Source organism: Sturnus vulgaris, chromosome 2 (assembly GCF_052056855.1).
Source record: "Sturnus vulgaris isolate bStuVul1 chromosome 2, bStuVul1.hap1, whole genome shotgun sequence".
NCBI lineage: Eukaryota > Metazoa > Chordata > Aves > Passeriformes > Sturnidae > Sturnus > Sturnus vulgaris.
In genome coordinates this window covers 88441719-88460949 of record NC_142244.1, presented here as the reverse complement: position 1 = coordinate 88460949, position 19231 = coordinate 88441719, and the positions used below count along the sequence as shown (strand labels likewise).

General features: G+C 36.2%; 1 protein-coding gene across 2 annotated transcripts in view; it reads left to right on the top strand.

Annotated features, from left to right (window-relative positions):
* MGAT4A (alpha-1,3-mannosyl-glycoprotein 4-beta-N-acetylglucosaminyltransferase A) overlaps positions 1–19231 on the top strand; it is a 72534-nt gene that overhangs the window by 50607 nt on the left and 2696 nt on the right. For both annotated transcript variants that reach the window (XM_014892739.2, XM_014892756.2), the window contains exons 10-14: positions 2400–2530; positions 3118–3225; positions 3623–3816; positions 16136–16214; positions 18425–18491. In XM_014892739.2, coding sequence (XP_014748225.1) covers positions 2400–2530; positions 3118–3225; positions 3623–3816; positions 16136–16214; positions 18425–18491 — 579 coding nt within the window. The remainder of the gene's footprint in view (positions 1–2399; positions 2531–3117; positions 3226–3622; positions 3817–16135; positions 16215–18424; positions 18492–19231) is intronic.

Sequence of the window (19231 nt, the reverse complement as noted above, 5' to 3'; positions counted from 1 at the left end):
CATAAAAATCCCAGAAACATCTGATAAGTCCCATTTTTAGCTGGTGTTTTATTAGGGCTTACCATATTTTTCTCTTCTCCTGCCCTATGCCATTGAAAGCAGTAGGCAGAGATGAATCACCAGGAAAATTGGGGTCTGTTTATTTGGAAGTGTGACAAGCTGAAAGCTGTTATTCTGCATGACTATTTTACACAACATTTAACTAATCATATAATTGTTTCCTACCCATTTTTAAATATTTACTTCCACAAATAATGTTAAATAATGTGACAATATAGTGTGTAAATACTAACAATGTACTAAGAAAAATAATATCTTTCTTATGTCATTTAAAACTAAAGCTTTTAAATTGTCCCTAGCTTAGCAGGAGTTGTCACTTGTGTAGTGGGAGTTTCAAATTTTGGTTACAGAGTATTTTCATGTGGAGATACCTATTTGAGGACTTCATTGCAACAGACACTTAAAAATGATGGCAATATTTTTGCTTTGTAAAGGGCTCAATGAAAAGTTCCTGTAAGGGACAACTTTGATATAGCAATGTCAAATCAATTAATGTTTTCACCACATATATTTTTCCACCTCAGTGTGTAAATTGTCTACTATAATAAGTATAGCATCATTCTAACAGGTAAAATAATTGGTACTTTAGTCAGATGCTTCTTCCATATTTGTTGCATGGCATAATGATGTAGTCTAACTCAGACACTCCAAACTCAGAGTTTCCATTGAGTAGTCTTTCATTTGCTTTGTCCTTATCCAATTTCTCACAAGTCATAAAGAAAAGAGATTGCATCAGACCTGCTTTATGAAAAAAGGGAGGGCTGTCCCAGTGATCTCTTAATGTCTACTCCAGCTGGTTTTCCTAAGAGTAGGAGAAAATATTAGAACCTCTACCACTTGTGGAACTTGTTATTTAGAAAGCCTAAGGAGGCCTCTTCACAAGTGGAAAAAAACCCTCAGAACATTTCCTGTGCCTGAGTGCTGTGTGTTAGTGTGTTGTACAGGACTCCAAAACATGGAGAGACAAGAGACTTGCATTGGAAAAGAGCTTCTGCTGGCCTCGGCTCCATTGATGCACACATGCCTCAAGAGCCTAGCCCTGTTTAGTCCAGCACTGCCCACATCTCAGCAACATCTGCAGAACTGAATCACTTCAGCTGGTGCCTTCTGAGAGATTTATTGTTACATGATGTCTTTCTTCCTTGCCTTGTCCATTGTAACCTAGCAAAGACTTCAGACTTCAACTGCAAACCTGGTGATGTTTTCTGAATCTAGCTTGAAATCTGGAACAGCCTTTGGGATTTAGCTGGCATGTGGTCATAGAATCATTTTGGTTGGAAAAGGCCTCAAAGATCATTGAGTCAAACCACAAACTCAGCACTGCCAAATCTACCACTAAACCATGTCCCCAAGTGCCACATCTACGCATCTTTTAAGTACCCCAGGGATGGTGCCTTAAGCATTCCTCTCAGCAGTCTGTTCCAATGGTTCAGTGAAGTCTCTGGTACAAGCACTTGTCAGTCTGTCTTCAGCCTTGGAGTGCCCCATTCCCAAATGTGTAGCAGTGTTTTCATAGAAGGCATCTTTTTCAAGTGCTGCATTCAGATTGATACAATAGCTCTGTGTATTGGCCACCTTTCTCTTCAGACACCTCTACTGCCAGAGAAGTGTATTCCACAACCTATAGGTGACTGCTCATGTTGGTATAAAATAGACTTTCTTTGTCAACAGTAAGTTTCCTTCTTTTGCAAAGACCTCCTTTAAGCCTCACAGTCTGCAGCATTCCCAACAATCCTTTTGCACAGTGCCACCCAGAAGTCCTGCTGTTGGCCATGCACTGCAGAAAAAAAATCTGGTCACTGTGGGATGTCTCTTTTTGAGTTGCATTGTCTCTGGATATGTTCTGGTAGCTTCCTTCTTTCACTTTGATTTCCTGCCCAGAAGTTTTTGAAATTAGTGATAGGTGTTGCATCTCTGCTTTTGGTACCTGCAGAAGCTGAAATTGTGTGACTGGGCAGATAGCACTTGCAATACTCCTTGTCTCAGGTGCTTGAACATACACATGACATGGGGAATAATAGATGCCAATCCATAACTCTTCATTCTCTTAATTTTTCAAACTGACAACTTCTATTCTTAAGGAGACTGTCTTGTGGTACATTTAGCATACACTGAATATTTTGATAGCACCAAGATATATGACAGCAGATTCTTGTTTGAATAGTTGTTTTATTTAGTTGAAAGCTATGTAACTTTTAGTAACACTGAAGTTTCAAGTTGTTCAGTGCTAACATTTCTCGTCTTGGCACAAATGTTATCATCTGGTATCTCATTGATTTCAAAAGACAATGTTTCCTCTAATCTAAAGTAATTCCAGTTATTCTTAATGTCACCCACAGGTAAAATGTTCCAGTCACCAGATATCACTCTTATTGTAGAGTTCATATTTATGTTTTATAAGGAGAAACCTATTGATTGGCTCCTGGACCATATCCTCTGGGTGAAAGTGTGTAATCCTGAGAAAGATGCTGTAAGTTTGTTTTTTTATTATAAAGCTTCTAAAATGTTTTCATGATGATGAATGAGTTGATTTTTGTCAGCTGAAAGCCAGCTTAGTGTACAGTGTGGTTACTGCATATTCTGTAAGAGTCTTTCTTCCTGCCAAGATTTTTATCTTGAAGAGAACTTTAGAGGGACACTTCTCAGGGGCATTGTAGCTGTTACTGCTTTTGGAGATTTTGGAGATGGATGCAGTAAGGATAAAAAGCAAAAGTCAAGTTAGATTCTACATGTAACAGACCTAAAATAAACTAATACACGTAACCACTGCAGAATGTCACTACTTGGATAGCACTCTTGGAGAAAATTCCAAATGGGAAATAAACTTTATATTTTAGTCCTTCATTTCTCAAGAAACACCCTTGCTGAATAAACAGGGTCTGTGCAAGAACCTTGAACAGTATTGCATTTGCACAGCAGTCTTAGTAGATTTCTAGAATGAAAACAAGAAAATGTGGATAAATAGGCCTAGGTTCTTACCTTGTGTTGGTTTTTACTAATGTGTTGTTTTGTTTTTGTTTTTTATTCCACCCTTACCTTTTTCCCCCACCATTTCAGAAACATTGTGATCGACAGAAATCTAACCTACGGATACGCTTCAGGCCTTCTCTTTTCCAGCATGTTGGCCTCCACTCTTCTCTAGCAGGGAAGATCCAGAAACTCACAGTTAGTAGACAATATTTCCCTTCCTTTACAGAGCAGGCTGATTAAATAAAAAACATTGTGGCAATGGAGAACACAGGCATTTTCTTGTATTGCATTTTCAAGCATGATGTATATTGTGCCAGCTGGAATTAAATCTGATACAGACTGGTTAATATAAAGTAGAAGTTCTAGTCCAGCTTATTTATGTGAATTTTTGCTAGGGGATATTTTTTCTAATTTTTTTACTTTAATGGCATGTCCATATTACTGAGCAGTACAAGATCTGATGCACCCAAAATGAGTAATGCATTCATTTTCCATTTTATGTCAATGTTTGTTTTAAGTGTAACCGCTTGGGAAAGGAACATAATAAACAAGGTTGTCTGACCAGCATGATGTTTGTCTGTCTTTCAATTAGGATAAAGACTTCCTGAAACCATTACTGCATAAAATCCACGTGAATCCACCTGCAGAGGTTTCGACATCTTTAAAAGTCTACCAGGGGCATACGCTAGAAAAAACCTACGTAGGGGAAGATTTTTTCTGGGCTGTCACACCAGTTGCTGGAGATTATATTCTTTTTAAATTTGACAAGCCAGTCAATGTAGAAAGGTTAGTAATTACTTGCTGTTGGTCTCATATATGAAGTTGCTTGTGCCAAGAATGCTTTAAGGTAGAATTTGGGGCTGTCATTATAGCCTAAAGTGAAATGATGTAGGACATTTGGAGTTCAGTTGAAAAGGTTATCATTACTGTCTTCCCTCTAATTCTTTTACTATGGTAAATTTTGTCTTGCTTTTAAAATGTTTTTTTTTCGTTTAATCTGGAGCCTTTTTGAAAAGGCAAAGCCAGTGCTTCTCTGACGCAGAGAATTTTTAAAAAGCCAGTTTGGTCCCATTTGTATTTGGTTAATCTGTTTCTAATTAAAGAGCAATTGTACAGCTGGGTATGTGGTACAGTGTGTTGTGCCCTGTGGCCTTGGTCCCTTGGTTGTCCAGATCAGAAATCTTGCTGGAGCGTATAAAGATGTCCCCAGACCTGAAAGCTGGAGACTCTGAAGGGCAATATTTTAAGATGTAGCATTAGGGCTTGAAAAAAGTCAGTGTGCTAAGATTCCAGGTTGACCTACTTAAAAAATATTAAAATGCAACAAAAAAGAAAGGGGGTGTGTGCTTTCAAAATACAAATATCTGAGATTTGCTGAAGGACTAAAGGTGACTTCTTTTCAACTACTGGTCACATTAATTAAGGGTAATTGAGTTAGCATTGTAGAGATTAGTCATCTTTTAGTTTTATTGAGACTCATTTGCTGCTTTGCTGGCTACTGTCTTGCCAACATAGTAATTCAAGATTTATAAAATACATGGTTTATTTAATACCTAGTTAAGTATTATTATGTTAGTGGATTCCTTTTCTCCTTACTTCACACACCTTAGTGTTTTTTTTTTTGGCGGGGGCCAATACCTATAGCCTGGTAGAACAAAGTTTCTTTGAATCAATTTGACTGGATGTTTTTCTTGGGAAGGAGACCTTTTTCCTGTCCTGAACTGAATCCAATTAGTCAGCTCGTGTACCTTGGTGCATAATCAAAAGCTAAGTCTTCACCTTGGCTTAGCACGACAGTGAAGATCAGTAGTTCCCTTGTGACTATCTTGTTCCAAACTAGTCCGACCTATGAAACTCAAGGTTGTTGTTGTTTGAGATGTAAAATTACTCTCTCAGATGGTTGCTATACTTTAAAAAACTTCCCTGGTTAGCTTTCCAAGGTGCATGTGTGGAGGAACACAACTGCCATACCTCCTTGGATTAAAGGCAAAATATTTTTTTCTGTGCCAACACTTGAAAAAGTACATTTTTTTTATACCTGTTGCCTTAATGCTGAAGGGAACTAGAGGAATGAGAGAGTACTAATTATCTGTGTAAAAGGTGGGAAAATAATGTTCATTGTTGTGCCCTGGAAAATTGTAGCCAGGCCTAAGGTATTTGTCCACCTGCTGTGTTAAGAATAGTCTTAGCTGTAAAGGATTATATGTTTTGGGTTTTTAGAGGGAAGAAGTGGAGTTTTTCAGGGTTTTGTTTTATTTGGTTTGGGGTTTCTTTCGTTTGTGAGTGTTTGTTTTGGTGGTTTTTTGTGGGGGGGAGGATGTTGTTTCTTGTTGGGTTTTTTGCTTGGTGGGTTTTTTTTTGTTGTTGTTGTTCCGGGGGGTTTTGTGTTTTTTTGTGGAGGTTTTTTGGTTTTGTAGAATTTTTTGTTTGGTTTATTTGAGCTTTTTTGTGTTGGTAGGTTTGGTTTTTTGTTTGGTTGTTTGATTTGGGGGTTGTTGGTTTTGGTTTTTCCTTGTTTATTTTGTTATTTTTACTTACTGAAGAAATGCATTTTAGTTTTATAAGAAAGGAAAAATCTTGCATTCTGTTGCTTCCTCAAAGGAAGTCCACAATTTTGAATGATGCTACCTATTCAGCTATTATTGTAAGCCATGTCAAATTTTGTTATGACTTTTAGCCTCTATTGCCACAGTGTCCTCAAAAATACCTTTCTGAAGTATTTTACCTTTCTGAAGTCAGTGATTAATTAGATTTACAGATGTTGTAATTTCAAATTATTGGGGACTTGTTTTTGTCTGTGTAACTTGAGCACCAGCTGCAGAATTTGGCAAATGCAGGTCTAGTAGAGCGATGGAGTTTCCTGATATTTCAAGGATGCTTACTGAGGCAGTCAAAAATAAAGCTGTGACTGGCAGATTGAAACACAGAAAAAGGAAATTGAACCAAGCATTAGGAAGACTTACCTGGTAGGGAAATGCATCTGAGGGTGGGAATTAAGAGTAGAAAGTGCACTTGTGATAGCGATCTTGTGTCTGTGAAAAGATCCAATGGGCCTTTTCTTTTTCTCTTTTTTAAATATTAGAAAAACTCTTTGAATTTAAAGGAAATTTTGTCTGCCATGTCAGCTTGAGGTAACTGCTTAGTAACTCCCATAATAAATTCGTGGTGAAGAAGTTTTTTAATGGAAATACTGACCACAGCTCTGACTGAATAAATGGCCCATCTCTTACACTGTGACAGAGCACTGACTTGTTCCTGCAGTTTATTTTTCCACACGAAATGTTTTGCTGAACTGAATTGAGTTTTCTGCAGTTCAGTAATTAGCTTTCATTAAGTCTTTAAATATTTAATTTTTGAGATCTGAGAAGATTGTCAGGGATAACATTGTCAAGGATCTCTTAACTTAGTCAGATCTGAGCTCACTTCACTGAGCAGAAAGTAACATTTGTGCCTATTTTATGCCAGACCTGGTTGGCAGATTCCTGCTGAATATTGAACAGTCAAATAGATGGTGCTTGTTCTAAACCACACCTAGAGAACAGAGATGTGTAAATTGAAACATTCTAATGCTTACTTTAGTGACAGCTCTTGTACTGAAGCTTTCTAGGTTCTTTCCAAGCAAAAGTTCTCCAGCGAAAACACTGAAGTCCCTTAATAGTAATCTAGGGTCTCATCCTTTGCAATAAGAAAATATAAATATTTCTTTCAGTAGAAAATCCTAGAGAAGGAAAGTAGATTGAAGGATGTTCCTCTTAAAAACAAATTGCATAACAATTGCAGGTTAAAGGTATGTTTGGTTTTGGTTGGTTGGGTTTTTTTTTAAAATAAAGGGATGGACTGTTCTCTAAATGCTCAAAACAGCCGACATTTTAAAGATAAAAAATACTGAATTTCTGTCCCCTCAGGTTTCTACATTATTATTTTGCTCTTTGGGATGTACACTGCTGTTGGAAACACAGATTTAATTATTAAAATTTACAGTTATATTTAAGAGTTTTTTTATGAACCAGTCAAAACACATCTGAGAAAGATATTCCATTGCAGCATTAAAGTGATGCTGGTGTCCATCATCAGCACAACCATTTATTTTTTGACTAAGCTTTAGTGTCCTCTCTATAGGTGTGATTGACATAAATAAGATGTTGTTTTCAAAGAACATATGCACTAATTACTTTGAGACAACCCTTGAAAGTGCAAAACATATGGCTATTCTGCAATAGGAATTTAGAATGGATATTTTTAGAAAGGGCTTCAGGTTTCAGTATAAATGCATTTCAAATGCTGACCTTTATTTTAAAAGAAAAAAGCTGAGAAAAAGACAGCTATGTATTTTATATTGTGGAATAAAAAAGAAACACTGAAAACCAAAACTCACCCCAATCTCACTAGTATACGTATATAAATTTGCTTAATATTTTTAAAATATGAGGTTCATTGTTTCTTGTATATAACTGCTTCACAGAATCATCAAAGTTAGAAGAGACCTTCAAGGTCATCTAGTCCAACCATCAATCCAGCACCCCTAACCCTAAGTGCCACACACAGTTGCCTCTTGGAAACTTCTAGAGATGATGACTCCGTCACCTCCCTGGACATTATTCCAATGCCTGACTCCTGTTTCAGTGAAGAAAATATTTATACTGTCTAATCTGAACCTCCCCTGATGCAGCTTAAGGCCATTTCCTCTTGTCCTTTTCACTGAGACATGGTAGAGGAGACTGATCCTTACCTGGCTCCAACCTCCTTTCAAGCATTTGGAGAGAGTTTGAGCATCCTTTTCTCCAGGCTAAACACCCCCAGCTCCCTCAGCTGCTCCTCATAGCACTTGTGCTCCAGACTCTTCTGCAATGCTGCTTCGTAGTGTTACTTTGAATATTTTCAAAAGGATTAGTGATTTACTTATTTTAGGGGAGGGGCAATGTGTTTTTGCTTGTAGTGTTTGGGTTTTTCCCTTCCCTTTCCCCCCATCAATGCTTTGAACTCTGTAGTTGCCCAGTAGCTGGTTGGCCTCTCCTATTAGCAAGTTACTGAGTAGTCATCCTAATGTGACACTGACTATGAATAAAGTGATTTTATAAGGTACAACTTGCTTACTGGAATTTCAGTTTTAAAGTGGAATCTTAATACTTTGACAAACCACCTTGTAGATTACATTTACCAGTTTGTGCTCTGATATTGTCATAGATACTGGACATGCAGAATTTGAGACTATTAATCCAATTTTCTGTATTCTGGACATTGGAATTGCAGGGAACACATGATGTTAACCTCGCTTATATTTCCCGTGGCATCTTCTCACAACACAGAATTAATAATCATGCAAGAAAACATATATTTGACTATTTAAGTTAGAAAATCATTGTATTGAGTGTGAATAGTATATTTTTGGACTCCTGGTAACTAAACATATATATTCTTTTTTTTGCTTTGAAATTATTGTGACAGTGCTGAAAAATACCTGCATAAAAAGTGACAGATGGGTGTGTGATATTTTGTAAAGGAAAATTAAGGCAGCTTTTAAAACAGGTTCTCTAGCAGTGAAAAATAAAATGAGCTTCTTTTTAAGTACAAAAAAAGTTACCAAAAAAGTATCATAGCAGTCAGTCTTGTATGTATGTATAAATTGTAATTAATTATCCATCCTACGTGATGCAACTCCTCTTGTGGCTAGAGAGATACAAGATCAAATGCATTACAACAGGAAAAAAAACTTCCTAACAGCTTTCCAAGACTGGAAATGGAACTTTCTCATCATTGGCTTTTACACTAACAGCCACTCAATACCTAGGTACCTGCAAAATTGTTTTGGTTTTAGATGAGTACAGCAGTGACTTGCCTGATGTCTAAGCTGTTCTTTGTTCATAATCACTGTTCAGTGTAGAGCCTGCCCTTCAGCCCCATACTTTAAACCTTTTACAGGTGGATTTAGCTCAAGAACCATGTAAGTGCATAAACACAGAGTGTATAATTTAGATATAATCTTGAATTCTGATTCTAAAGATGTATGCTATTCAAGTGCAACACCATTTTATGAAGATTGTAATGGTCATGTCAGCTGATAGGAAATATTTGAAAATCTCTGAGTGTATTATTTTAAGTGTTTTGGTGTTTGTCAATACATTTCAGGTGGGATAATACTTTTAGTGTACATAAAAGAGAATTTGAGGACTTTGGTTTCTCAGTTTGCATAAGCTTCTGTACTAATGAGTAGAACATCCTCAAATGGATGCACTGACAGCAGGGATTTGGCAGGCAGACTTCCAGACACTGATGCTGTTTGCTCTGGGTATGGAATTCTGCCCATAACAATGAGGCAAGGACTTCATATGAAAAGGATAAAAAACCTCAAAGTATGGATCAGAGACAGAAGAAAAGAGCTGCCTAAGCCAAGGACATGCTGCTTCTTCCTTAATGGTACAAATATCCAAGATTTGTGTACTTGGCAGTGTTCCTGGACTTATAGTTCTTAGTCAGAAATCTTGGAGGCTTAATGCTGTTGCCAAAATGTTGGCTGTCTAATGCCACTTGAGATACTCTAAAATACTTCACGTGATTTCCAGAAGGACTGGAGTTTCTAAGATGTCATAACTGCATCTTTCCAGCCTGTGCTGAAGTCACATACCCAAGTGCAATCTCAAATGGTGGCAAATGCCTGTGTATAAGAAAACTGAAGAGAGTTATCTGTGCTTCCCCAGCCAAGCTGGGAGGGCTAAAAAATGTTTATGTGCATCCACGCACATATATACACATACACATACTAAACTCAAAACCCCAACAAAGCCTTTCTACATCTCACTGGATTCAAATTCCAGCAGAAATAACCATATAAAAGAAAGATCAATCACCCCCAGCAAAAATTGTAAACAAACAAAAAAACCCTATCCATTAAATAGAAAAAAAATCCCAAACCACCTCCAAAATGAAAATTTGAAATTAATTTGTTGCCAGACTTTATTACAATTGATGTGAGCCTACTCCAGAGGGACAGTGGATATCATAGTCCTGTCTAGAAACAGGAGAAGAGTAGACCAGAGAATGAGATTTTCTTACACAGCTAAATACCTTCTACACATACTGTACAAGTGAAGTGTTAGGAAATGGTACAGGTAATCTTACTAAAAGATTCAGGTTGAGTTTTGAAGTGGTGTGAGAAAATTAATTTCTTAGGCATGTGATGGATAAAACAGTCTCAGACCACTCCCCAGAATCCTTCCATCACCTTTCAATCAAGCTACTTTGTGGTCCATTGACAAACATGAGAAAGTTCACTCCTTTAGGTGCACTGGGTCAACACTGCTTTGAAAATGGTGAATTCAATCATGCAGCCCAATTTATATAAAGACACTTAGATGGGCTCATTTTGTCAGAGGAAGTGAAACCTTACCAGGAACTTTACATAGAAGGTAATAGGGTGGAAGTACTTTCTTGTTTTGTGTTGTCTGGGGAGGCCAGGGGATTTCTTTGTCTGTGGGGAGATTTTTCTGAATTTGGAATTATAACAACAAAACATTATATATATATATATAACAAAATATATTTATAGTATATATATAACAAAAGCTTCCACTACATTACTTACCTATTGTGAGTGCTTGGCAGATGCATATATATATATAGACTGGAGGAATTAGACCTTTTTTGGAAGTATAAGCAATTTTTTCAAATGACTTAGTATGAGGCATGAAGAATAGGAGAATAAATTGAGCTTGAGAGAAGGAAAAGAAATTATTCATCTTCTGTTTGTGTTTTGCATGAGGAAATAGTGCATGGTTAATACTGGTTTCCAGTGACAGTAGAATAACACTTCCTAATTAGGATTCTGAAAAAGTGACACAAAGGAGGTAGATTAGTTTTCTTTTACCACATTTGCATCCAGTGATCAAAAATGCTGGATAGAATTGGTGAATAATGACTCTTGCAGTGGATGATGGCATCTGTAGAGAGCCAAAAAATTGCTGACTGCATATTGCTTTTACAGAAACTCATGTTGTGCAGAATTAAAAACTGTAAGGCTGCATGTTGCTATGGATAATTTGTTCAAATGTGGAAGGAAACATTTCCTCTCTGCCTTCCTATCTATTTTTCTTTTCTGAAAATGGGATATACTAAAATACATCAGATTTCTAAAAAGGGGCATAAGGGGGATATGTGAAGGAAATGATTTGATTCCTGATGTTTACAGAGCACAAAGGCCTGCATTCTTATATTCTTAGAATCAGGTTTAGTATCAGGTGAGATAACTTATTTCCTTCAAAACAAAACCCAGATATATTGACAGTGGATGTGAATTGTGCTGTTTAAAGTATTTTTGTGTACTATTTCCTTTTATAAAACTGCCATAATTTACTAATAAAATTGTTGTGTATTCAGTTCTATTTTAATTAGAACATATAATTAGAACACTTTCTATAGATGAAAAAATAATTGGGATTTTATTTAGATAAAATATAAAAGATTTTTTAACACCTAAAAAAAATCAAATTGGATAATAGAGAGAATAATAGTGTTTTGGGCCTAAATATGCTTGAATATTTAGAGAGAGATACATCCCTTTATAAGGAAGATAGGGGGCAGGTAGAGGCGTGCATGATTGTTTTTGTTTGTTTTTGAAAGCATAAGTGTTGAAAAAATTTAGCTACTAAAAGCATATTAAAGTCAGCAGTTCAGATTAGTAATATTGACTTATCCATCTTCTGGGGGATATTACAAAAGCTGAGAATCCTCCTGGGTGCTCACTATTGGAGGAGTTCTGAACCCGAATGTGAGCTTTTAGAGTACCCTAATAGTTAACTGCATTGGCAAATAATGATATCTTTTGTCAGTGTACAAATGATAATCATACTTCTGCCTTCCTCTCCCTTTGTGTGTTATGATATGTATGGATATTTATTTCAGCTTATTGGCTGGGGGGTGTTTCCCCCTCTATTTGTCTTGATTTTATGTGTGTATCTAGCTCCATGGCAACAACTCAACCCCTCAACCTGGATAAATACTGAAGTCACTGAGTATAAAAATGGAAGTTTTCTTTGCAGCTTTGACCTTGCTCCATTTAGCTTGGTGATTGGTGTTGTTTTTTTCTGTTTGTGTGGTTTTTGTTTGTTTTTAAACCTTCAGTGCTCTTGAAATTTTGTGTATTTTTTAATGCTACATGAAAGATGAACACTTAACCTCTTGCTCTCATACCACATTGAGGTCATGAGCAGAATGTATGTGAGTTCATACATTTAATTATTTCTGGTAGAGAGGAGGTTTGTCTCTGTGTTTGAATATCTAGAGTAGCTGGTTATTATCTTTGACCTGTGACTCTAAAAAGACACTGCCAGCAGAAAAGGTTCTCTCAGATTCAGATACATTAGTATAATAATTAGCAATTGTAAATTAGAGTTACTTTTCTCTGATTATTTTGATCAAAAATGTTCAATTGTGTTCATGTTTGTGTTTTGTAATTAAGAAAGCAGTGAAGTAATATTCCATAAGGCAAAAGTAGGGTATGTTTTCTTTAACTTTAGGTGAATTTGGTTGAGATTACTATACTTAGAGATCCATTGCTTTCAGAATTCTTTTTTGAAGGAATGGTTCAGGTAGTATTAGGTTTAAGCAGCAGGTAGACTTAGGAAATCTTAGTGATTCTACCCTAAGAAAAATGCTAAGTAATTAGGGGAAAAGGTGCATGTTTTTACTGTTTACATGGACTGTCACGTGTAAATCCCAGAACAGGTGTCAAAATAATTTAGCAATTGAAAACAAAGCTATTCCCAGGCCCTTCAGTATCTGTATTGGGAAATACCTATTATAGAATCATTTAGTTTGGAAAAGACATTTAAGGTCATTCAGTCCAGTTATAAACCAGTGTTTCTCTTGAAAGAAAAAAGGACTGGGCCAGACATCTTCCTACTGGTGCAGGAAATAAATAAAAGGAAACAATCTCATAATCCTATGTCTATCAGCTGGATTACTCTACATTAGTGATTTAATGAGGACCCTAAATGTCCTGCAAAAGTCTCTGTGGTTTTTAGAAATGTCTGATTTACTTAAGAAATATTACATGAAAAATCAGTTCATTAGTGAGGGGACATAAGAGTTTTCTCTCTACCTGGGAGGGAGAAACCCATAATACTCTCTCATCCAGTTAAATATCTAGCATAACAGCAAGTTTGGAAGAAATGTCTTGGCATATAGCAAGTAGCTATAACCAAACCCAAAAGGTTTGGGGAGGTAAAGACAAGTTCCTTAAAAGCCATTTCAAGGATTTTTGAATGGGAGGTTTAACCGACCTTTGTTTTGAAATGAGTTTTACTCTCTCAACCCATTTCCAAAGAATCTCCATTGGAAAATTTGCCCTGTCAGAAAAGCAAGTTTTACAAAAGAATAGCTAATGACACTTATTTTAGGAGCTGTAGAATATATATTTGTTTGTAAATTAAATTTTATTTCAAATAAAATTTTCTAATTGGTAAATTTTAGTTCTCAACGAAATATTTATCACAGATATGGATTGGCTGTGTATGTGTATTTAGGCTTCTGTTTTCAATCTGTGTAACTTTTAATGTCTAAGTAGGTGTTATCTGTCAAGTGTTGAAGCAAGGCTCAGATATAAAAATATCCCTTCTTTCTAAACATAATTTAAAATGTGACATGTGCATGTGTTACATTTGTGTGTGCATATGGATTAACAGATAGTTATAGAAAATATACTAAAATAGCATAGGTTTGATTACATGGAAATGGGTTTGATTAATTACTGCTGTAAATTGTTATGGCACTGTGCCAACTCGGGAGTGCATTGCTCTGATGGAGTGACAACTGCTGAGGAGAGGAAGCTGCATCTCAGTCTCAAAGCTGATGGCACAGTAGGAGAAACGCTTGGCTGTGGTTGTGTGCTTGCAGGGCTGTTTTTAAAAACAAGCAAACAAACCCAAATAAATAAATGACAACTCCACATGAACAAACTAAGCCCTCACTGCTACTGCTTCCCCTAAAAACCCCATCAAACCGCTGAAGCCAATTACTGTTCATTGAGAGCACACTGATCCCACATCAGAGGGAGTTTCTTTGTGGACTTTTAGGTGTGTCTTCTCAGAACTAAGTACTAAGGAAAAGCAGCATGTCTGTGGTTTGGGTGGAGCATTTGATGGGAATACCTTAGACAAGTGTTTGGTTACTTTCATTTTAAATTAAGTCTCCTTAGAATTTTCAGTGAAAAAAATGCCCAGTAACATTTAGGATATCTGATAGACTAAGGAATGGCTAGTTAGATCTATTAGCTCAAAAGACAGCAGAATGTACTTTCAGTTTTCCAGTCAGTTTTCCTGAGAGCTTTGTTTTGCTTACTATTGAGATGAACAATGAAGGCATCTTCCTAGAAAAAATATTTCATTGGGGTTTTTTGGATGTCATTAATGTCTAGAAAAAGTCACAAGATGCATTTTGGAAGAACTGTGGATGTTTTAGGTAGCTTGTACACTTGGAATTGACTAACCTTTACATTAAAGTACAGTATGGAAATTATTTTTCTTGAAACACAGTAGTGAAGCTTATTTAGTCCAGTTCTGTTTTCCAGTACAATTGTGCAGTTCTGCTGAAACCAGTGCAATAAAAATCAGTGTGGCTTTCTTGTATCACAGTGTGAGGTGTTGCTCCTTTTCTGAGCCTTGATAAAAGAAATGTTTTACATGTGTGTGCGTTTTCTTAAAATGCTTCTATCATTTTGGGGTCACAGACATTTCTGAGTCAGGGTCAGAGCTCTGTTTTCTTCTACTTGTCTTTTAGCTATGGAGTATGGATTAATGGCAGGTGTTGAACCTAGGTTCAGATATATTGGGTAAAGACAAACTGGAATTTACACTTCTAACTGCCTTTTAATAAATTGCAAATTAAGCTAATGTTTTTAATTTTAATCAAGTAATAACTTCTGAACTAATTTTGTCTCTGGCTGGTGACATATTTAATGTCGAAGAGAAATTAACAATACGTACCATCCAAGTTCCAATTGAAGAAAGGTTTGAAATGTGTTGATAGATTTTTACATATTCATTTAAACATAACAAAAGTAAAATAGTCTTCCTAAATGTGGCATCTGAGTTGGTGTAGCATCTAATTAGTTTATGACAGTAATCTGAATTAACTCTAGTCCGCTAGAAAAAAAATGGCAAGTAATGAACAATTTTCAAGCGTTGATTCCACCTAGTGGTAAAAAAATATTATTACTGGTTTACATAATACATATTCAGAATAACATGAAGTTCCTGTTATATATAAAGAAAGAGGAATTAAACTGTCCTTTTTGTATCATAATCTACACATGTGCAGTACTACAAAAGCTGCTCATTTGAACACTTCAGTGATTGATACTGATAGGGATGGTTTAGATAATTTTTCAAACATATTTACTCTATCAAATTTAAAAAAAAATGCACAACTGAGTGAGAGTAATGGGGACTTTGTACAGGTTTTTAAAACTCCTCTTTACGTGTGTATACATGTCAGAAACAGGCTTTAATGGTTTGGGGGTTTTTTAGGGATTTTTTTTTTTCTTAAATACATCTGTCCTTGGAATAGAAGTTTGAATTCAGGTAACAGGAAGGGTGTGGATATGGGTTGGGAATTCCTGGCACAATCATCAATGAGATTTTGCAATGAGCCATGGTGGAGAGAGAGACTTGGGGAACACTCACCTGGCAAAATATTGACTTGGCTAAGTTTCCAGAACTGTTTCAGAAAGGATCTGCAGAGTTCACCCTGTGGGCACAGGGAGAGGGTGGTGTGTGCTGGGGAGGGGCTGAAGGAGGGCAGGGCTCCTGCTTCTGGAGGTGATACCAGTGTGTGCCAGGCAGTAATGACTACAGTTCTGTGTAATGCAATCTGGCAAGAGCAGATGATGCAAATTCCCTTCCTCTGTAAAATATTGCCCAACTTCTCTTTAGCAACTGAAAAACTTGACCCCTTCCAATTATATGAAACCATTTTATCCCCAGCTGATGTAGGCTCTATATGAAATGGTGTTTATCCTTGTAACATCTGTATGTGACAATTAAAATGTAAGACAGTAACACAGCTGATTCTGACTGATGTACACAGACTTTTTTTCTTCCCTTTTCATTGACAGGTACTTGTTTCACAGTGGCAATCCAGAGCATCCAGGAGACATACTTCTAAACACGACTGTAGAAGTTTTGCCTTTTCAGGTATGAATTTTTTTGATTTGTGTCTTCTCCATTATAGGATAAAAGCAAAGTCTTTTTATTGACATTTTTAACAGGGTGAGGAGACATAAATGCTTCTTTAAACGGTATGAATTTGATGTTCTGATATTGTCATACTTTTCCTTCTTTTAATTGGATATGTTCACAGAAGACTATTGTAACTATTCAGATGTTCATTCAGGGTGCAATCTGCTACCAGTGCTGTTGGTAATTTTGATGTTAACAAGGTAATTTTCTTCCAGTTCATTGTTACTATCTAAAACAAAAGAATAAACAGTTTTCCCTCTCCTATGTATTTTGGGGAATGGGAAACCTGTCAATCTGCTATTTGACTTCTTTAATAAGTCTTAGTTCAGGGATTGATACTCATCCAAACCCACTAGATACCAAAATATATAGATTCTTTAAACAGAATGTGTACCTTTCTCCCAGTTTCTCATTTTTTCCCCCCATAAATCAGCCAGTTTTACCACAGGAGAGTACTACACTATCTAAAGTATATTCTTATTTGAAGTCAGATGGTATGGCTTCTTTTTCTTCAACTAGGTATTACAGCTAAGTATTTATATCACAAAAGACTGAGAGGATTAAGATATTACTTCAGACAAGTATATTTTATTTAGTATTAAAATGGCAAAGTATCGTCCCCCATATACCTTGTGTAGGAATCTTGAAACCTATGCTGAAATTGCCATATATTGAATCTTTTTTTTTAAACTTTCTTTTTATCTATTTTTTTTAAGTAAGTAATCATGGAGGAGTTCACGTCTCCCATTTTCCCAGTCTGCCTTCCTCGGAGCAGGCAAAAACAGGAAATTCTTACTATTCACATCCTTAAAAAGAAAACTGTTTGTTTGATTCTAATGATACAACATAACGTGGGATATTATATCATAAGATGTGAGGGGTTTGTTTGGAGATATATTCAACCACAAAAACAGCAGCAGCCCTCACTTCATCTAAGCCCAAGATGCAAGAATGGACAATATAATGAGAAAAAATGTGCATTGGGCCACTCTTTTCTAGCTTTACTTGGCTGTGGAATGTCTCTCACTGCAGCATCCCTTAAGGAATTAGTGCTACAGAGGTTCTATTGCTATTGATGCAATTTGTGGAAAAAGTAAACAGGAAATTCTTCATCTGGCCTGTTTCTAAGCCACTGGTGTCCGTAGAAAAGATTTTTGGTAAAATATTGTCATCTGAGGACAGCAGCTCCTGAGGGCCTTATTTCTCCATCTTGGACTTCAGTAGAGCTAGAAACTAATTTTAGTATTTTGACCCTGTTCTTCCTTAAGTAGAATTCAGAGAAACAGAAAACAACCCTTAAAAACTAGAGTACCCCCAGACTGGATTTGCCTGGGATTCAAGCAGCATACTAAAAAACCTCAAGACAACTTATAACAAAACCCTGCCCCAAACACCCAAACAACAACAACAAAGAAAACCAAAACATTTGCCACCCAAATAAATAACCAAAAACATTCCCACCACTTTTTCAGCCTTAGTTCAAAATTGGAATTAAAAAAAAAAAAAGCTGATCAATTTAATTTCCATTTTGTCAAACATTTTAAATTAATTCCTGGAAATTCGTAGAATGGGTCTTTCAGTATTGAATCATGGTTGTAATTTTCAAGCTGTTTCTCAAGCTCTGCTCTACAATTTTTTTTTGTGCTTATTAAAAAAAACTTATTGATTCTCATCCATATAGTGAGGCAGTGATAATTGCAGCGCTTCTCTTGCTGCTCTGATGGCTTTCCATCTCACCCAAAATCTTAGATCAAAAAGTAAGCTGTAAATTTTCATTTGTCTAAGAGATAAAACTTTTGTTAAGCCATAGAAAAAGAAGCCAGGTCCTGCCTTTGCTTGTCTCCCACTGTGTATGCCAGTATGTGCTAAGTATTCTGTTCATGTGGCAATTACCACGCAAGTTTCATGGGGCACTTAGAGAACTTGATTTTTTCTCCTATGAAGACAGGTATTGTTCAGTTCTGGAACACTGCTGTTCTTTATTTTATTTTAATTTATTTTGTGTTGGCTTGTCTAAGGCTATAAATAATTATATTCCAGGCTTGTTCTTAATTATTTGGAAAAAATGGATGCTGAATATATAAGAAGAGTGCACATATGTTTGTCTTTCTCCAGCAAAGTCATATGTCAAAATAAATTATCTCATTTATGCTTTGTTGTTCTAGAGTGAAGAACTGGTATTAAGCAAAGAAACCAAAGACAAACGCTTAGAGGATGGTTACTTCAGGATAGGTATGTAACACTAGAAAAAACCGTGTATTCTTACTATTGCAACTCTTAAAGGCATCTTTATTAAAACCAAAATAAACCTAAACTTGAGTTTTTATCATTCATTTTTGGGTACATGACCCCGTAGGCTTTACTTAATATTGTATCCACTAATTCTTTTCAGAGACTGATGGACTAAACAGAGACTCTTGTGACTTAGTTGTAGTGCAGCTACATCCAACCTTTCTGCCAGGATTGATCACCTAGATTATAACAGAGGCATTTCCAGGTTTTGTAAGATCACCTTCTCTGTCCTGTGACTGCACAAGTGCCTTTGTGTGAGTTGTGTGCTTGACCTGGATTTGAACCCACCCTACAGACAATCAGCTGTCTCGTCACAGGATAAGATTGGCATTTCAACAGCCAAGTGGCTGTTAGGGAAGGTGCCTGGATACATGTCAAGAAAGAGAAATTTTATACATGAATTTTAATTAGTTGCTGGACATAGTTTGGGCAATCCTATTATAATGGAAGCACATTTTTTTGCCATAATAAATTACAGTTGTCTATATGGTTTAACTGTAAAGTCTAACTGGTTTTAAATTGAATTCTTACTCATCCTAATATAATTGAAGATGCTTTAAATAGGAATATGTTATGCATCAGTGATATCCCTTGTCCTTAATCCTATTTGAAAACACATAAGCCAAAGGCATCATATTAGTTCTGTGATATTAAATGAGTACCTGTGCCAAAATCTTCAC